At 34.5% G+C, this 21,894-nt stretch overlaps 2 protein-coding genes across 2 annotated transcripts; one reads left to right on the top strand and one right to left on the bottom strand.

Moving 5' to 3' along the window:
- Window positions 1-2,683: 2,683 nt before the first annotated feature.
- On the bottom strand, window positions 2,684-12,705 carry LOC112663656 (olfactory receptor 10AG1-like). Its single transcript, XM_025452727.3, has 2 exons — window positions 12,687-12,705; window positions 2,684-3,633 (listed from the first exon to the last, which is right to left on the bottom strand). The coding sequence occupies exons 1-2, from the start codon at window positions 12,703-12,705 to the stop codon at window positions 2,684-2,686; spliced, it is 969 nt and encodes a 322-aa protein (XP_025308512.3).
- Window positions 12,706-16,736: 4,031 nt separating this feature from the next.
- On the top strand, window positions 16,737-17,711 carry LOC112663654 (olfactory receptor 10AG1-like). The gene has a single exon (XM_049096629.1). The coding sequence runs from the start codon at window positions 16,737-16,739 to the stop codon at window positions 17,709-17,711; it is 975 nt and encodes a 324-aa protein (XP_048952586.1).
- Window positions 17,712-21,894: the final 4,183 nt, after the last annotated feature.

The following is a 21,894-nucleotide window of genomic DNA, read 5'->3' as shown; positions in this document are numbered from 1 at the left end:
TTAAGTAGCACATTTTTGAAAGACTAACCATAAATGAAGTAAAGGAATATCGTTCCTTTTAAGTAAAAGGAATGCATTCCTTAAATGTATTTAAGTAGATTTTCTTCTCTAGGTAGTTCATATGAAGGGATGTCCATTTTTCTCAAAAATAGCACTATATTGATTATATTATATTGATAGTTTGAGTATAAACACAATGCAGCTAGTGATTTCACTAAGAATTATACTGAAATACAGCCAACACTTTCATTTTTGGTGCTTTAAGCCTTCCCAAATGCTTCTCTATGCTAGGTGGATAGTGATTGACCCTTATAATAATCCTAGAAGTTCACAGAAAATAGTATGTTTTCTTTTTTTTTTAAAGATTTATTTATTTATGCATGAGAGGCACAGAAAGAGAGAAGCAGAGACACAGGCAGAGAGAGAGGCAGGCTCCGTGCAGGAAGCCTGATGTGGAACTCCATCCCAGGACTACAGGATCATGCCCTGGGTCGAAGGCAGGTGCTTAAATCTCTGAGCCACCCAGTGATCCCCGAAAATAGTATGTTTTCACCATTTTATTAATTGTGAATTGTTACAGACAATACAACAGGCTCAAAGTAGAATCACTTATTCTAAGTCTCACATCATCAAACCAAAACTTAGCTCCAGTTCTGGGTCTCCCAAGAATGGAATCTAAAACCATGCAATCCAGAATTGCCTGGTTAACATTAGGTATGTAATATACCTGATTCCTCCCTGCCATGCCCTGTCAGGAAAATAACTTTGCAATAACCAATATTTTTGCCTAGTATAACTTCCTTGTTCCTGCTCCTTTCTGCCTATAAAACCCTTTGCCTTGTGTAGCTCTTCAGAGTTCCTTTCTACCTGTTGGATTGGATGCTACCTGATTCATGAAGTGCTGAAGAAAATCCAATAAGATCTTTAATATTTACTTAGTTGGATTTCTGTTCTTAACAGAATGTACTGAAAGAAAGTGCTTAATGAACTGCTTAAGATGTTGATAAAGAGATTTAAATTGAGTTATCTGAACTCCTGGGATAGCCCTGTATCTGTGACATCATGATTCCTGCTTTACTAAATTTCAGAAACAACAAACACCACCACTACTATCTTTATCATAATCATCATCTTTATCATCATTATCATCACCACCACCATCATCATCATCATCATCATCTTCAACATCATCATCATCACCATCATGGTCTTTATCATAGGCATACATAAATTTCTTATGTAAAACATTGAATGAGAAGGGTATAAACATGTATAGTTCCAAGGATAAAATACAGAAATAAATAAATGAGGTACATTATGTTAGGTGGTAGAGGATGTAGATGGCTTGATGAAGTAAAATATAACCATCTAAAGAACGGGAACTAACATTGTCATATAAGCATATGTACAATTATAGCTAAAACTGCAGAATGCAATAATTGTCAAAGAACTGCTGATAGATGTTCTCAGGCACAGATGCACTAATCATGTCTTCATGCCAGTGACTAATGTGAGAACTTGGAACTGGGAGGATAGGCATTAGTGGTTCTGTTGACAGGTGTTCATTTTCCCTGATAAAACCAGTTCAGAGGTTTAATAATTTCAGACTCTTTAGAAATTGTTAAAGGCATGAAAGTTTAGGCCCCCTGTTACAGCTATGTGGACTTTGAGTAGTTCTGAAAATAACTTCTAGCACATTCCTTCACTTTCCAACTCATGGATATTTTATTTTCAAAATATGAATTGGCATAGGAGTAGCTGTTTGGAATGCATGAAAGAAGAAGTTAAGTAATTCAAAGCAAATTACTTTGGGGCCAAAATTGTTAAGTTAAATACAGAAGGATGTTATTAGAAAAAGAGCTAAGTGAATGTAAGATTTTCTTTTGGTGTGATGATTAGAATAATTCCACATGGCTGCATAGTAGGTTGCACTTTCAATGTTTACTGATGCTCTGAAATCTCTTGATTTTGCCAGGAGTCTGTGATGTGTCATGACAATATTCATTTATCCATTAATTTATTTGGTAAATTATTAAATTCACTCAACAAAACATTTATTGTTTAGCTGCTATTTCCAATCTCTGGCTATAGAATCAAGGAATCAAAGAATGTTAACAAATACAAGTGTGAAGATTTAGGAAAGCATTTAGGTAAATAATTTATATATTTTTTTAGTATAGTCAAGCCAAAAATTTTAATAGTTTGAGTTCTGTTTTACATGATGTTTTTAAAGATTTTATTTATTTATTCATGAGAGACACTGAAAGAGAGGCAGAGACATAGGCAGAAGAAGAAGTGGGCTCCCTGTGGGATGTCTGATGTGGGACTTAATGCCAGGATCCTGGAACCATGTTCCAAGCCAAAGACAGATGCTCAACCACTGAGCCACAAGCATCCCTAGTTTATATAAATTTCATTTCTATTCAAATTTCATATGAAATGTGTGGTGCATATTAGTATTTTATTCATGAGGCAGGATTATTCTTTAGGCTTGGGCCACTGAAGACAGATTAAATTGCCCAATACATAACCAAGCACAATAAATTATAGGTTGGTATTTAGAAGTAAGTAGAAGTACATCATAAGCTGGAAGTAGCTAACTTCTTACAAGGGAATGTAGAAATTAGAAATGCTCCTCTGATCAATGTGTGGCAAGGAGCTAAAGCATTTACAATTAAACTCATCACACTATTTTTTTAAGTAACAGTCTTCTGAGTGCTGCAATCACATCCTTGTTCCTAAGACTGTATATCATAGGATTAAACATCGGAGTCACAATGGTATAGAGAAGAGACAACATTTTGTCAGTTCCAGCAGAATGAATGGATTTGGGCCTTAAGTAGGTGATGGTAGCCGATCCAAAGAATAAAAGCACAACAATGATATGGGAAGAACAGGTGGAGAAGGCTTTAGACCGGCCCCTGGCTGAGGATAACTTTAGGATGGTGGAAATGATTTTCACATAAGAGCCAAGTATAAATAGAAAGGGAATCATTGCAAATAATATAGCAACTACAAAGACACACATCTCATTAAGTGAAGTGTCCCCACAAGCCAGCTTGATCAATGGGGGGATGTCACAGAAGAAGTGGTTAATTTGATTAGAACCACAGAAAGGCAGCGAGAACACCTGACATGTTTGTCCTATCTGGACTGGAATTCCACTAAGCCAGGCACCAACAGCCAGTTGGACGCACATCTTGTGGTTCACGATGAGAGGGTAGTGCAGAGGGTTACAAATGGCCACGTAGCGGTCATAGGCCATCACTGCCAAGAGGAAACATTCAGTGGCTCCCAGCATGAGGAAGAAGCACATTTGAGTGGCACAGCCCAACCAAGAAATGCTTCTGTCCTGAGTCCAAAGGTTCACCAGAATCCTGGGGAGGGTGACAGACACATAACAGATTTCCAAGGAGGAAAAGTTTGCCAGGAAAAAATACATGGGTTTCTGGAGTGCAGCATCAAGACTGGTTATTATTATTATGATGCTATTTCCAATTAAGATAATAACATAAACGATGGAGAACACCCCAAATAGAAACCCTTGGAGGTTTGGAAGGTCAGAAAATCCCAAGAGTACAAATTGTGTTATTGTGGAACCATTGTCTTCTGCTCTCATCTCTTCAACGTCATCTGTGGGAATGATTGAATCAGAAGTCCAAGTTACTCTGATTTCTTTGGTTCTTGTCTTCTTGCACACAAACAGGATGGCATGCCTACCAATTTTTCCCATCCTCTGTTAAAACAAATCTGTAATTACCAGCATTGTAAAGTGTGTTGAAGTGTATCTTTCATTATTATTAAATATATTTGTAAGAAAAAAAATCCATGTTTTTTTCTGATATGAATTATCATATTGCTTTGCTTCTGAAGATATGTGATTATCATTTTGCTATCCATAGGAATACTCAAAAGTACAAAATCTGAATTTATGTTCACTTGTGACAAGGATTCCATTCTTTCACCTCCTATGTTTTCTCCCCACCCCTCAACTCTGTTTTCCAGTATTATCAATTCAAAATGAATCTCATTGCACAAGTAAATATTTTGTAAGCCACCTAAATTGGCTTTCGGGCTGAATACAGTTCATTTTTAAAGTAGTGGGGTTTTTTTTGGTATTTCTAAGTGTCTTGAGCTTTGACATTCTGCATGCTTAACTATTTTACTGTAAAACAAAATCGATGAGCTGAACACTAAATATTATGAGGTGTTATTTTATCTTTAAACTGTGTATTTTAGTGTAAGATCCCTGAAATCAGCAGTCATTTTTTTTAAGGTTTTGCAGAAGGAAGAAAATGAAGTTTAAAATGGTGTATGTGTCCTGAAATACCCAACAGTAGAAGGCAGGCTCATCTAACATTTATGTTCAAGAAAGCAATCCCAATTACAATGTACACCCCTCACAAATTTACCTTATAAAAAAAAATCAACCAAAACTCATCTTTGAGACCTTCCTAAATTACCCAGATCCTCAATAACTGTTATCATTCTGATGATCCCATTAATCCTTTCTCTCTTTTCCTTCCACACATATGTGTCTATGTTTATGCGCGTGAGTGTATCGGGAGGAATGTACTTTTCTCATTGCTATCAGTCGATTATAAACTTCTTTTGATATTTTCTACATCTTTCTACGCAATTCATATTATATATATTTTTTTTCAAAATGTGATTTACTCACTTCTTGAATAAATTACAAATGAGCCAAATTGGTAGTTTCTTTGGAACAGTCTTAGATGCTTATACCTTAGTGTAAACATGAGTTCCTATAAAATGCAGACGTCCCCAGCTTCTCTCCCTCTTATAGATCGAGCATGCCTTCTGTGGTTTTGTGTATGTGTTTGAATTATACTCTTTTCATTCACTCTTGTGGAAGTAGCAAATTGCTTCATTTTTTTCAATATGTCTAGATAACTTGCATCTTATGAGTTAGCTATTTTGGAAGCCAATAGAAACTAACTGCAAAGAGCAGATATGTCTATAACTATATTCTAAGTGTGTTTTATATGGACAATGGTCAAATTTAAGCTAAAAACATAGACTCAGGTAAGCCCTGGTGGCTCAGCAGTTTAGCACTGCTTTCAGCCCAGGACATGATCCTGGAGACCTGGGTCGAGTCCCACGTCGGGCTCCTTGCATGGAGCCTGCTTCTCCCTCTGCCTGTGTCTCTGCCTCTCTCTCTCTCTCTCTCTCTCTGTGTCTCTCATGAATAAATAAATAAAATCTTAAAAAAACAAAAAACATAGCTCAAAAGGGGCAGGAACAACAGTCCATGCAAACCTTGAGCATCCAATGATTTTCTGTGGCTTAGAAAAGGAAAAATTAATGCTAATTTCTTTTACAGTCTACAATATTCCAAACTATATATTAAAGTAATAAAGATATTTAAATTTTACCCCACTATTAAACAATTCTTTCAATGGAAACTTGGTTACAGAGAATGTAAAAATGCTATAAGTGAGTGTAAGATGGTCAGAAATTAGCAGCTGATAGGTGTTATACAAGACTACACAACCAAGGCTGTTTTTCGCTATACCATCCTACACACATTTACTATGCTTTATTCACCTATTTAATTTGACATAGTGTCCAATATATGCACAATTACTCAAATTATTTGTTGAATTAATCACTGCATCTTTCTACACTAGCATGCCTCATGCACCCATATTTGATCAATAAACCATTGCTCTCAGAAACTGCCATTCTATTTATTCTCTTTATTGGATCTGCTCTTCATGTAAGCTCTTCCCTCATTATTTGGTTTCCTTTACATTTTTTTCTTAGTGTTCAAATGGACTAGTATGTTTGAAAAGCAAATCGAAACTAAGAAACTAACAAACAATTAACAAGGAGAAGCAGCATCAAAACTTGCACTCAAGAATATAATGTTCTAGAGGTGCTTGGGTGGCATCTGATTCTTGACTTTGATTCAGGTCATGACCTTAGGGTCATGGGATTGAGCCCGGCATCAGGCTCAGAGTGGAGTATGCTGAAGATTTTCTTTTTCCACTCTTTTTACCCTTCAGTCCAATTGTGCATTCTCTCTCTCTCAAACAAATAAAATATTAAAAATATATATTATATATATAATGTTCTATATTTACTGAAGCTTTTCTGTTTGCCCTCCACTTTTCATTTGTAAAATGGAACAAAATTTTATGAATATTTGATGGAATTCTCAGTGTAAAACCATTTATAGAGTAAAAAAGGATTTAACAATTAATATTTAATAATGATTAAAAATAAATATTAAAATATTAACTGAATCATGTGCTTATATTCTGAACACAACCTCACCAACAAAAGCATCCTCAAATCTTGCAGCATAGCCCTAGTTTTTCTGACTTCTGGAAACCTTTAGATGTTCTACTTATACAACTCACAAAATACTATATCATGCAGGTAAATGTCAATTCTGCTTTTGTTCAAATATTTTGTTTGTTTTCTCTGGTCTTCCACTGAAATAATTTTTTGATGTGGAGATTGGGATTTCAATGGGATCTAACATCTGATGTATAACATGCTTGTATTCAAAACAGGTATATAAAATCAAATTGAAGTTAAGAAATAAAAAATCAGAATTTGGTGGATGTAATTCAGAAGGCTTTTTCCTTTAGAAGTTGCTAAAGATAAAAAATGAAAACATGCTGAGATCTCTTTAGCATCTTTAAACTCATTTATCATGGAACCTCTTTTTTTAATTTATTTTATTTTATTATTCTTATTATTATTTTTTTTTGAAATCTAACTCTTAACAAGCAAAAATTACCTTTGGTATTAGCTGGATGGAAACTCATTTCAAAAAGGTCCACTTACTATCTTGTTCCTTAGTTATACATAATTAAATTTTCCGGAGATATGATCTTCAGATTTAGTACTGCAAACTACTTAACACATAGTAGTTATGCATGTTAGCACCAAAGATGTTGACAGTGATGATTATCTTGATGATAATACAGATGTCAGTAATCTTTGATATATTGGTCTATTATGTCACAAAGTACTTTATATTTTCTTTCATGTTATAATAATAAGTCAGAAAAATTAAAAGGCAGTCTGAATCAGTGTTTTGAAGTTAAACCAGAGCAACAATATTGACAAAAGATCCCTTTTAAAATTTTCTGTAAATAAAATTTGTTCAGTTCTTTGCTGATCACCAAAAACATGATTGTTAGTAAAGCTAAATTTGGTATTAGACAAAAATTCATGCTTACCTATTTGGATCAAGGTTAAATACAAGGCTTGCCTTTATTGATCGAAGAAGACAGAATGAGAACTGTATTTTTGACAGGTAATTTACTTTTATTTGAAACAGAAGTTAATTCCATTCTAAAATATGTTCACACCTAGTGCTCTTTAAGAAGGAAATATCTTATACCCTTGGGATCAGCTCCTTTCCTGTGTCACTTTCTAATTAAACTAAACCATTCTGTCTGCCAATCAAGGAGTTTGGTACAATAACGAAAAACACATCTGGCCATACCACTCTCTCTAAATTCTCTATGTCTCTTACTTTTTTTTTAAATGATCATTAAGAAATATAAGCAATGTAAAATCAGAAATTTATGGTTACATATTATTTATAATAGAAACTAAGATGTTCTAATAAAGATTCAAGTGTGTAGTGTCTTAAAGTTTATTTCTCTGTCATTAAAAATTCAGAGGTAAGAAATCTAGGGCTGTTGGGGCAGTGATGTCACCTTCAGTGTGAACCTGCCATCATCATGTCCATGTTAGTCAGACAGTCTCATCATTTCCCACAGGATAGAAAGGGAGGAGGGGGTTGAAGGGGAACACTCACTTATTCCTTTCTAGAATGAAAAGGAAACTAGAAGAAACAGCATGCAGAATTTTCAAGCATAATCCCCTATGTCAAATTTAGCCAGAAGACCCTCCCTCTCCAAGCTGGAAGAGAAACTATAAAATACTTCTCTAGGTACTGCCATGAAACCAGCTAAGACTCTATGACTATCATCAACTCCTCTCAAATGACCAAACAAAAATACCAAGGAGTTATGGCACCCAGTTCCTCGCCAAGTATATTTTCAGGTTAACTGTGGCTCCTTGTGGTGTAATAATAATAAAATAAGAGAATTTAGATATTTTAGATAGATGTTCAATTGTTCCAGTGTTGTTTGTTAAAATGAACATTCTTTTTGTTTTCCACTGAAAAAGATAATACATATTGTCCAAATGAAATTGATTCCAGGACTGCATATTTGGTTTAATATCTAGAAATCAAGATAATGCACCATTTTACCTGAACTGGACAAAAATACATGATTATCTCAACAGATGCAGAAAAAGCTCTTGACCAAATGTAATATCTATTCATGACAAAAACTCTCAATAAATTGAGCTTCATTTATGCTATTTTATGAAGTAATCTACAACGAGTATCACTCTTACTGATAGAAAACAGAATGATTTCCCCTAAATCAAGAATAAGACAAGGAGATCCACAATAACTATTTATATTTGACAATGTACAGGAAATTCTACACAGTGCAGCAAGACCAGAATAAGAAATAAAAGACATACAGATAAGAAAAGAAGAGAAGAAAGAAAAGAAGGGAAATAGGTACATATTTTCAGAAGACATAATCTTTTATACTTTTACTATCAAATAAATATACAATATAAATAAATATATTACCTAATAGAGAAAATATAAATATATAATAAAGATACATAAAACCATCGGAAAATGAGTGAAAATATCAGTGAGGGTGACAAAACATGAGAGACACCTAACTCTGGGAAACAAACAAGGGGTAGTGGAAAGGGAGGTGGGCGGGGGGTTGGGGTGACTGGGTGATGGGCACTGAGGAGGTCACTCGGCGGGATGAGCACTGGGTGTTATACTATATGTTGGCAAATTGAACTCCAATAAAAAATAAATAAATAAATAAATAAAACCATCTCATATATCAATTGTAAATAGACACACGATTCAATTACAATGGAACACAGGTCTAAATAGATAGATGTTTCTCTAAATAAGATATACAGATAGACAATAAGCACATGGAAAATTCTCAATATTATTAGCAATGAGGGAATTGCAAATCAAAATCACAACGTAATTATATTTCATGCCTGACAGAATTACTATAACCAAAAATGAAAATAATAACAAATTCTTATGAGTATGTGAATTGGTTAGAATTCTTACATATTCCTTATCTGGATGTAAAAAGAAGCCATTTTGGAAAGTTTGCATACTCCTTAAAATGTTGTACATAAATTTATTTAATGACATTTCAATACCACTTCTAGGTATATACTCCAACCACCCCCTCCCCAAAGATACATCTACATAAACAGTTGAACATGAATATCTATAGCATTTTTATTTATAACAGCCTTAAATGTTTAGAAAGGCCTCAAATGCCCATTAAGCAAATAGATAGATAAACAAATGTATATGCATATGCTACAAGTGAATAAACCTCCAAAAAATTATGGTAAGTGAGGAAAAAGTTACAAAAAGTAACACTTTATGATCACCTTTATGTGAAAAGTCTGTAATAGCCAAATCTATAGAGAAAAAGTAGATTAGTGGTTGACTAGGGCTGGGGGTATGAGTAGGCAAGATGAGAAGTGGTTGCATAATTCTATAAATGCACTGAAATTATTGAACTGTTTATTTTATTGAACTGAACTGTATATTTAAATGTATGTTTTTTGTATGAGAATTATATTTCAGTACATACATTAAAATCAATTATAATGAATGCAATTATTGATGAACAATACAAAGTAAAATTAAATATGCAATTCCTTTTAAATACCATGTATGAAAAAATGCTTAGGAACAATTTCAAAAGAGAAGTACAATAATATACTGACAACTACACAAAATTATTTTTTTAAGTTTTAAAATTTTTAAATATTAAAGCTGGGAATATTTAATATCATTATGTTGGTAATTATCCCCTATGTGACCTTTAGACTGTATATAATCTCAATCCAAGTCTTGGATGGCATTTTTGCAGAAATGACCAGTTGATCCCACTATTCATGTGGAAAGTCATTTGGAAATCTGACAGATGGAGTCTTAAAAAGGAAAAATGGCTAGACATGAAATTCCGTATTGATTCTTGGATTAAAGGCAATGGTTTGACTGAATGGTCAAGGACTTGGAAGGAATATAATTGAAAATTGATGACAAGGAGGTTTTTGTTATTTTTTTAAAGATTTATTTACTCATGAGAGACACACACATACAGGGAGAGGCGGAGACATAGGCAGAGGGAGAAGCAAGCTCCATGCAGGGAGCCCAGTGTGGTACTGGATTCCGGATCCTGGGATCATGTTCTGAGCAAAGGGAGATGTTCAACCCCTGAGCCACCCAGGCATCCCAATACAAGAAGTTCTGAAGATAATATGTGTGGATAGACTTCTCTGAACATGCAAAAAAAAAAAAAAAGTGAAGATCTATGTGTTACATTGAATGCTTACCAATGAATCACTTTAGACAGGAGAATTTTAATAATCAGGCAGACAGGGTTACCCTTTCTGTGGTTACTATTTAGCCTTTTAGCCAACTATACCTGTCATGGCACGATGTCTTCATGAACAGAGTGGACTTGAGGGAGGGAGAAGGTTATACATATGCTCAGCAACATGAATTTCCACACACCAAGCATGACCTGATTAGAGCCACCACTTTATGTTCAAATGTCAGTGGCAGAGACCAGCACTGACACTCTTAGACACATGGATGTGCGCGTGCACACCACACACACACACACACACACACACAGACTTATTTCAGGAAATTGGGTATGAGACTATTGGGGCTGGAAAAGCTAAAATGTGTAAGGCAAGGTAGCCTCCTGAAAATCTCAGAAAGAAGCTGTCTTGAGGAAGAATTTCTTCTTTCTCAGGGGAACCTCGTCTTGCTTTTGAGGCCTTCCAACTGATTGGATGAAGCCTACATTATCAAGCATGATCTTCTTAAAATCAGTTTATTTCATTTTTTAAATTTTTATTTATTATTTCATTTATTTATTCACCCAGGACCCCAGGATCACATCCCGAGTTGAAAGCAGATTCTGCACCACTGAGCCACCCAGGTGTCTCCCAAATCAGTTTATTTAAATTTTTTAAATAATAAATTTATTTTTTATTGGTGTTCAATTTGCCAACATACAGAATAACACCCAGTGCTCATCCGTCAAGTGCCCCCCTCAGTGAACGCCACCCAGTCACCCCCACCCCCCCCACCCTCCTCCCCTTCCACCACCCCTAGTTCATTTCCCAGAGTTAGGAGTCTTCCATGTTCTATCTCCCTTTCTGATATTTCCTACCCATTTCTTCTCCCTTCCCTCCTATTCCCTTTCACTATTATTTATATTCCCCAAATGAATGAGACCATATAATGTTTGTCCTACGTTGACTTACTTCACTCAGCATAATACCCTCCAGTTCCATCCACGTCAAAGCAAATGGTGGGTATTTGTCGTTTCTAATGGCTGCATAGTATTCCATTGTATACATAAACCACATCTTCTTTATCCATTCATCTTTGGATGGACACCGAGGCTCCTTCCACAGTTTGGCTATTGTATTCTTGGTTATCAAAATACTCATAGTTTGGAGACTTTAACATGATAAATATTCATGGTGTGTAAAAGCATGATACATAACTGTACGATCTTACTTAAAAGTTTATTTTAAATGTTAACCACATCTGCAAAATACTTTTAGAACAATGCCTAGATTATGGTTTGACTGAACCCTAGGCACTATAGCCTAGAGATGCTGACATAAAGAACTACCCATCACAGTCATTGCTGGTCAACTTGGCAACTGCACAAATTTCCTTAAGCCAGATTTAGTCTCCAAATAAAGGCAATACAAATACATAATTCCACTTAACCTGATACAAGTATTCAACCTGCAACCGCGAACATGCTTACTCTTTTGCCAGACAGAAAAGAGAAGATGCAAAGTCCTTGGGTGATGTTCACTCTGGTTCTTGATATTTTGACACATTCATAACAAAAAGAGGAAGAGATACTCATAACAATTATATTCCTTGTTTCTGAAACTAATCATAGGTCATCGCTACTATTTATAACCATCTTCTTTCAACACCAAATTCGTATTCCCTTAGCCCTCAGAAAGCATTTCAGTTGGTGGTGGTTATTTCTTTGGTGAGGTGATCCAAAACTTCATTCTTGAATGGTCTGTAGCTCTGTTTCAATGCACCTGTTGCAGTTTTCCATTGGATTTAATACTTTCCTTTGAAGTTAATAGCAGGGTACATTATCTATATCTATATATCTATTATATATGCATATCTATTATATATGCAGTATATATTTTATTTGTATCATATGTGATACACAAATTCCTTAAATCTTAGTTATGATATTTTCTTTCACAAATACTTCTGATTTTATCAATTCTTTCACTTATGATCTACCTTTAATCTCTCTACATGAGTACTTCATGTATAAATAACAAAGTAGGGATCATTATAGAGGTCAGAAGAACACTGGTAAAGTAAACTGCAAAGGTCAGGAGAATCTCTGAGTATCCATGGTATAATAAAGACATTTCTTAAAAGCTCTAAAGAATACCTAACTAGTTAAAGAAGTTTGATTATTTGCTAGAGACAGATTTTTTAAAAAAAGAACAAAGCACAAGAAAGACAAAATGCTTGAGAGAACAGAAGAGTAAGACATACATAAAAAATGTTATGGCCAGAGATATTTGGTTGTTTCCCAAAATATTTGAATGGCAAACATAATGAGTTCATTCAATTAAACGGTGATTTGGGAAAGGACACATTCCCACAAGACAGAAAGACATTTTTTAAAGAGCACTATTTGCTTTGAAAGAAAAATATTGATTAGAAAGGTATCTGCAACTCCTAATATTTAAATAGTTTAAAATTTAATTTCAATAGAATTTAACTAGATCCACATTTTCAGAAGAATGATATTTAATTGAAAAAAAAAGAAGAATGATATTTAAAACACTCTGTATCAAAGAAAGAAATAGTTTCACTCGAATCCATAAAGGTAAGTGTAAACTTTTACATCAAAGGTCTTATTTACATTTTAGGTTGGCTTTCTGAGATATTATCTTCAGTATCAAAATTCAGAAAGTCTAAATATTTATAGAATATTAAGGGAATAATCTAATGAACTTAAAACTATATTTCAGGACACATCTATCCTTTTATTTGTTTTTCTATGAGCAGATCAGTGAGCTAAGCAATAAAAACATTGGAAATTTCCTACTTTGAAAGGTAACATTTGTCATAATGAAACAAAACATTCAAATATTTGGGGCAGTTTTGACAAAAAATTCTAATGTAGCAAAACTTAGTAAAGTGGGAACTGGATATTTTAAACATAAGTTTGTACCCTGCCATCAATGAAGTAAATAATTATTTCTAAAGAAATGCTGTCTTGAAAAGAAATCTGAAACTTTTAGGGCATTGAAAAATTATTGATATTAGATTTTTGATTAAGGAGATACTACAGACCCTGCAAACATAACTGCCTGTTTGTTGTCCTTATCTAAGGGGATTTAGTGCTCTGAGGTAATTAGCTGGATAAAACAGAGAAATTTTCCTGTGTCCCTGAGAAAAAAAAAGTCCAACTGCAATGAAGTTCTGTCTATTAAATGTACAAAAGAATAAACTCTCTGTTTACCTTTCAGCTTGAAGGGCTTTTGACAATGAATAGCGTTAATTTCAGAGTAGTGGCATGACCTTCTTTGCTCTATACATAATGCAGGAACACATACATGCAATCAAATTATGCTTATAATACAATCTCATCTCCAATGCTAGGCATGGTTTTAGTGGATTTAAAACATTAGAAACTATTATATATTTTAATGTTTTACTAATTATTAAGGTGAAATTTTAGTTGTGAAAATACTTAGAAGAAATCTCAGGTTGTCATTTCCATCCCCTCCTTCCTACCTTCCTCCATCCCTCCTCCCTTCCTGCCTGCCTTCCTTTCTTCCTTCCTTCCTGTTGCTTGAGTTTCATCTGGTTCCTGATTCATTTATTCTTTAAGAGTCATTTGAGAAAATAAATTGTACACAGCTTTATGGGAGATGTAGGTAATCTCTTTGCATTGCAGAACATTATAATTTCATTGGAAATTTTTGGAAATTAGACACAAAATCACTTAAATGTATAAAATCATTCATATAAATGTATATTAAATATAAAACCATGGAAGTAGAAGCTGTCAAACAGAGTCTGAAATATATAGTGGAATTAGAATAAGGTTTGCAGTCAGAGACTGTTGGATCTCTGCACTGATTCTTTATAACTCAGTTCTCTCCAATTTTCTGGGTCATTAAAAAATTGAAGATTAACTTGTGAATCCTGCATATATCTGATCAATATATGATAACTTCCAATATTACAGTAAATCCTCATTATTGGAATAGACTGAAAAATTATCAAATTCACAGAGAAAATGTACATATTATTAAGGAAAGATCTTTATGGTATTATAATATCTAAGAAGGGAATTAGAAATTAGATAGAAACTGATTATTCTAATTCCTTCATTTCTAGAGCCTTTATTGTGCAATGGCTCATTTAATATTTATAATGTTTATAATATTTATAATGTTTGTGAAATTAAAAAAAAACTCATCATTACTTCTTATTCAGAACTTGCATCAAACCCCATTTGAGCAAATTAGTTACTCAGTAACTTGTAGATTGTTAGTTTCCAATTTATTTTCCAATTATTTATTAATTCTACTTTGTTCTGTTTTTCCAAAATGCTCACCTATTAGAATACTAGAGAAGACTAAAGACAGGACCACCATGTGAGAGGAGAAAGAAGTAAATACAAACACAGCATGAGAATAGCATATCCTACACCAACCTCTGATGGAGAGTATAGTGCATGACAGTTAATAATGGGAATTATTATACATTTATGAATCAAATGCATATTGAATGGTTTATGTACATTAAATACCCAGGAAGGATGTAGTATATAAATATGATATTTTATGTTCTCTTCGTTTTACTTGTTGTAGTAAAAGTAAGTTGGACTTTTGAATTGTACAAGCCTGAATTCAAACTTTAATAATGCCATTTATTTGTTGTGATCTTGGTTGATTCATATAACATTTTCATGTTGAAGTTATCTTACAAATAGAATGGTAACAGAATTACCTCCCAGCACCATTATGAGGATTGACTAAGACAACATCTGTGAATATACCTACCACAATGTAGAATCCCTGCTTTGGAAGTTACATGCTTAAATGCAATCTTCCTTTAGATACTGGAATATGTGCATGTCCTCTACTCGGTACTATAGGAATGATACCATCATACCAGAACTTTCCATTTTCCAAGTACTAGGTGAATCAAACACAGAACTTAACAAGGTGATGTTGGCACTACAGAAAGATTTGTAGGATGTACTTTAGGAGCTCGTTGGAAGAAAGAACATGTGTAGGGAGACAATAGAGCTCAGAAAGGAGAGCCTGATAAATGAACTGGGAGTTTTGTGTTACTTATAGAATATTTTAGTAAAATAGGTAAACATACGATCAGAGTAGGAAGGGCAACCTTCCTCTTGGATCCTTTTAAAAAGGGATTTTTCTCCCTTTGACTTAAGTCTTTTTTTTCTTTTTTTTTTTTAAATTTATGATAGTCACACAGAGAGAGAGAGAGAGAGAGGCAAAGACACAGGCAGAGGGAGAAGCAGGCTCCATGCACCGGGAGCCCGACGTGGGATTCGATCCCGGGTCTCCAGGATCGCGCCCTGGGCCAAAGGCAGGCGCCAAACCGCTGTGCCACCCAGGGATCCCTTGACTTAAGTCTTGATTGAAAACATGGCTATTCATATCAGGAATTAAATCTCAAATGCGATATTTGCAATTTGATAAATATCTCTTTCCCCATTGATAGCCAGTTTTGAATGACTTTCAGTTGAAATAAACTGGCTATAACAACCATTCATTACAAGACAAAAAAAAAAATCACAGAGACCACTCAGGAAAATCACTTTCTTCAGCTTATTTCTTAATATATAATGGCATGATGACACAAAAATATTTGAGACAGCTTAAATCCAAATGTGAATGTATATAAATATTTTACAAGAATAACATGAAGAGGAAGTTCGGTTTGCCAACATATAGTATAGTACCCAGTCCTCATCCCATCAAGTGCCCTTCTAAACAAAATTGTCAAATGGCTTCTCTAAAATGAATATTTTTATTAATTTTATTAATGTGAAACCAATTAGACATTGATATTCCTATCCTCAAAGCTGATAACAAAACACAGCCTTACTCATCTCATTATATTTTTAAAGATTTTATTTATTTATTGATGACAGAGAGAAAGAGAGGCAGAGACACAGGCAGAGGGAGAAGCAGACTCCATGCAGGGAGCCTGATGTGGGACTTGATCCTGGGTCTCCAGGATCACATCCTGGGCCGAAGGCAGCGCCAAACCACTGGGCCACCGAGGCTGCCCAATCATCTCATTATTAGTAACAAGAAAATATATCAGTTTTCAGCAGACCTAATTCCTGAAAGGAATATTTTCTGATCAATAATATTTAGTGACAGAATGGACATTTTAAAAACTTATGGCTTAACATTAAATGCAGATGCTTCTCTAAGACTCATTGTTAGTGACTTTATCATTTTAAAAGTGCAGTACACTTATTTTATAGGCTAACAAACTACAACTCAGGCAGATAAAGTGATCTCACATGTTGAATTCTTTATTTTCACAGATGCTACCCAGAGACCAAACTATAGAAGGCAATTTGTCTTCAGTTGTGGCATTTGTTCTCATGGGATTTTCTGACCTTCCTAACATCCAGGGATTTCTATTTGGAATTTTCTTTCTCATCTACATGTCCATCTTAATAGGAAATGGTCTTATCATAATAATTACAAGGGTAGACTCTGTTCTCCAGACACCCATGTATTTTTTCCTGGCAAATTTTTCCACCTTGGAAATCTGTTATGTGTCTGTCACCCTCCCCAGGATTCTGGTGAACCTTTGGACTCAGGACAGAAGCATTTCTTGGTTGGGCTGTGCCACTCAAATGTGCTTCTTCCTCATGCTGGGAGCCACTGAATGTTTCCTCTTGGCAGTGATGGCCTATGACCGCTACGTGGCCATTTGTAACCCTCTGCACTACCCTCTCATCGTGAACCACAAGATGTGCGTCCAACTGGCTGTTGGTGCCTGGCTTAGTGGAATTCCAGTCCAGATAGGACAAACATGTCAGGTGTTCTCGCTGCCTTTCTGTGGTTCTAATCAAATTAACCACTTCTTCTGTGACATCCCCCCATTGATCAAGCTGGCTTGTGGGGACACTTCACTTAATGAGATGTGTGTCTTTGTAGTTGCTATATTATTTGTCATGATTCCTTTTCTATTTATACTTGGCTCTTATGTGAAAATCATTTCCACCATCCTAAAGTTATCCTCAGCCAGGGGCCGGTCTAAAGCCTTCTCCACCTGTTCTTCCCATATCATTGTTGTGCTTTTATTCTTTGGATCGGCTACCATCACCTACTTAAGGCCCAAATCCAATCATTCTGCAAGAACTGACAAGATGCTCTCTCTTTTCTACACCATTGTGACTCCTATGTTTAACCCTCTGATATACAGTCTTAGGAACAAGGATGTGATCACAGCACTGAAAAAATTATTACTCAAGAAAACAGTGTGAGCATCATACAGATCACTTTTTAATACATTTGTTTCATAGCTATCACAAAAATAAAATTAAATTCCATTCTACTTATGTTTACTGATGGCACAATCAATCACTCATATTTATTATGTAATCATTGGCGATTATTGTGTGTTTTAGAGTTCTGGCCTAAAGTCACTTGTAGCTGCATCTTTAACAAGCCAATTAATTAATTTTAAAATCCTCTATTCTTTAAGACAGTTAATTTTTTTTCACAGAATATTATAAATTTACCTACCTTAAAAATTTTCAGATGATTTTAACTGCTAGAACTATTTTTTAAAATGTGTAGAAGTAGGCCTGGACTTACCCATTTGTCAAATATTTACTAATACTATGCTGGTATTTATGACACATTCATTTCTTCCTGATAGGTTTACACCTAGATATGTGTTAAGGGAGTGAACACAAGACAAGTTATAAATCATACTGAAATTGTAAACAGAAATTAAAAACAAAATGAAATTATTTAATTGTATCCACTTTCTCAGTATGAATTCAGAAAATGTTTCCATGTGTAACCAGAGGAAGTCAAACACCTGATTTGGCTCTGTCATTCTGTTTTAAATATAGTTCATGATTGGATGAGGAAATGGGGTAAAGAGGGTGATGGGCATTAAGAAGGGCACTTGATAGAATGAGCACTGGGTGTTATATGCAACTGATAAATCACTAAATTCTACCTCTGAAACTAATGATACACTATATGTTAATTAATTGCTTTTAAATAAAATAAAAAATATATATTTCAAGTATAACTTTTCTCACACTTAAAGAACCCATTTGAAACTTTAAAGGGGAGAAAGCAAGAAAAAAACATTTACATACGATTACTCAATATCACAAATAGTAATATATACACATTGAATGCCCAACACTGTCTGCTTATAAGTTATATTTAAATTAGTGTAACGTGACTATTATTTCCCCTTTTATCCTTGTTTCATTTATGTAAGATAAGATTCTTTTTACTAGAGAGTACAGATAAAATCAAGAACTAATCAATCATAAGTATCCTACAGATAAGAAGACTTAAGGTATTTATCAACATTGCACTTAAAATCCACTTCTCTGTTGAGTGTGCAACTCAGAGGATACTGTCATTATTTCTAAACATTTTTTGTTAATGTTTGAAGACTGTATTATTTATCCAACAACTATGTCACTTTATAAGTTTGCTTATCCTTGTAGATATTTGTCCCTTTGGATTAGTTTCTCTTTATAAAGGCTTGCATTTTTAAAAAATTATTTCTTAATTTAAATTCAATTAGCCAATATATAGTACATCATTAGTTTCAGATGTAGTGTTCAATAATTTATCAGTTGCTATAACATCAGTGTTCATCACCTTACTTGAAAGGCCTGCATTTTAATTATAATATTGGATGTATAAGTTTGAATTTTCATTTCTAAGGACTAGCATTTTAACCTTCCACCTCAACATGATGCCCTATGTCATCTTTGTTTTTATAAGTATGGATGGATGTAAATATCTTAACCTACCTCATATATTTTCTTACACATATGAAGAATTGCATATATTCACCATGGTGATAATGATAGGGTGTTGAAGATAATGACAATATTTGTGAGAATGCTGTTTTGATCTATTCTTTGTTAAGCACATGCTATAGTATAATGGAAATAGCATTAGTTCAGGAATCAAGATAGCTGATTTTTATTTCTAAATTACCTTAAATGTTCATTCTTGAGCAACTCAACTGTTATTTGTAAAATTCTGTCTATACAATAGTGATAATGTCTAATATTGCTATCTCACAGCAATATTATGAAAATATAAACATGATATTTGAATCCAAAAAGTCTTGTTAAAAATTCAAAAATTTTGGAGAAGAAGGCAAAATCTAGTTTTCCAGAGAATTAAGGGTACACTTTTTTTTTTTTTTGAGATAGAGAGAGAGAGGGCATCCCCAATGGCCCAGGGGTGTGGTGCCGCCTTCAGCCCGGGGTATGATCCTGGAGACCCAGAATCAAATCCCATGTCAGGCTCCCTGCATGGAGCCTGCTTCTCCCTCTGCTGGTCTCTCTCTCTCTCTCTCTCTCTCTCTCTCATAAATAAACAAAACCTTTAAAAAAGATAGATAAACTATTAGCCAGCCTAATTAAAAGGAAGAGAAAAAAGACTCAAATTAATAAAATAAAATCATGAATGAAAAAAAAAGAAAAAATGAAAAAAAAAATGAAAAACCAATACCAAGGAAATACAAAAATACAAACGATTTTAAAAACTTATTATGAGCAGGTATATGCCAATAAATTAGGCAATCTAGAAGAAATGGATGCATTTCTGGAACACCACAAACCAACAAAACTAGAACAGGAAGAAACAGAAAACCTGAACAGGCTGATAACCAGGGAGGAAATTGAAGCAGTCATCAAAAACCTCCCAAGACACAGAATTCCAGGGCCAGATGGCTTCCCAGAGGAATTATATCAAACGTTTAAAGAAGAAACCATACCTATTCTCCTAAAGCTGTTCAGAAAGATAGAAAGAGATGGAGTACTTCCAAATTCGTTCTATGAGGCCAGCATCACCTTAATTCCAAAACCAGAGAAAGACCCCACCAGAAGGGAGAATTATAGACCAATATCCCTGATGAACATGGATGCAAAAATTCTCTACAAGATACTAGCCAATAGGATCCAACAGTACATTAAGAAGATTATTCACCATGACCAAGTAGGATTTATCCCTGGAATGCAAGACTGGTTCAACACTCATAAAGCAATCAATATGATATATCATATCAACAAGAGAAAAAACAAGAACCATATGATACTTTCAACAGATGCAGAGAAAGAATTTGACAAAATACAGCATCCATTCCTGATCAAAACTCTTCAGGGTGTAGGGATAGAGGGAACATTCCTCAGCATCTTAAAAGCCATCTATGAAAAGCCCACAGCAAATATAATTCTCAATGGGGAAACACTGGGAGCCCTACACCTAAGATCAGGAATACGACAGGGATGTCTATTCTCACCACTGTTATTCAACATAGTGCTAGGTGTCCTAGCCTCAGCAATCAGACAACAAAAAGAAATAAAAGGCATTCAAATTGGCAGAGAAGAAGTCAAACTATCACTCTTCGCAGATGATATGATAATGTATGTAGAAAACCCAAAAGCCTCCACTCCAAGATTGCCAGAACTCATACAGCACTTTGGCAGTGTGGCAGGATACAAAATCAATGCCCAGAAATCAATGGCAGTTCTATACACTAACAATGAGACTTAAGAAAGAGAAATTAAGGAGTCAATCCTATTTACAATTGCACCCAAAACCATAAGATACCTAGGAATAAACCTAACCAAAGAGGTAAAGGATATATAGCCAAAAAACTACAAAACACGTATGAGAGAAATTGAGGAAGACACAAAGAGATGGAAAAATATTCCATGCTCATGGATTGGAAAAATTAATATTGTGAAAATGTCAATGTTACCCAGGGCAATTTACACATTTAATGCAATCCGTATCAAAATAACATAGACTTTCTTCAGAGAGTTAGAACAAATCATCTTAAGATTTGTGTGGAATCAGAAAAGACCCCCAATAGCCAGGGGAATTTTAAAAAAGAAAACCATAGCTGGGGGCATCACAATGCCAGATTTCAGGTTGTACTACAAAGCTGTGGTCATCAAGACAGTGTGATACTGGCACAAAAACAGACACATAGATCAATGGAACAGAACAGAGATTCCAGAAGTGGACCCTCAACTCTATGGTCAACTAATATTCAACAAAACAGGAAAGACTATCCACTGGAAAAAAGACAGTCTTCAATAAATGGTGCTGGGACAAATGGACATCCACAGGCAGAAGAATGAAACTAGACCACTGTCTTACACCATACCAAAGATAAACTCAAACTGGATGAAAGATCTAAATGTGAGACAAGATTCCATCAAAATCCTAGAGGAGAACACAGGCAACACCCTTTTTGAACTCAGCCACAGCAACTTCTTGCAAGATAAATTCATGAAGGCAAGGGAAACAAAAGCAAAAAATGAATTATTGGGACTTAATCAAGATAAAAAGCTTCTGCACACCAAGAGAAACAGTCAACAAAACTCAAAGACAACCTACAGAATGGGAGAAGATATTTGCAAATGACGTATCGGATAATGGGCTAGT

The sequence above is a fragment of the Canis lupus genome, chromosome 18 (assembly GCF_003254725.2).
Source record: "Canis lupus dingo isolate Sandy chromosome 18, ASM325472v2, whole genome shotgun sequence".
NCBI lineage: Eukaryota > Metazoa > Chordata > Mammalia > Carnivora > Canidae > Canis > Canis lupus.
Note: the sequence above shows the minus strand (reverse complement) of the source record. Positions and strands in the feature narration are given on the sequence as shown.

Excerpts from the sequence above, each read along its gene's own strand:
- LOC112663654 (XM_049096629.1), top strand. The coding sequence starts at position 16,737 with ATGTTGAATTCTTTATTTTCACAGATGCTACCCAGAGACCAAACTATA.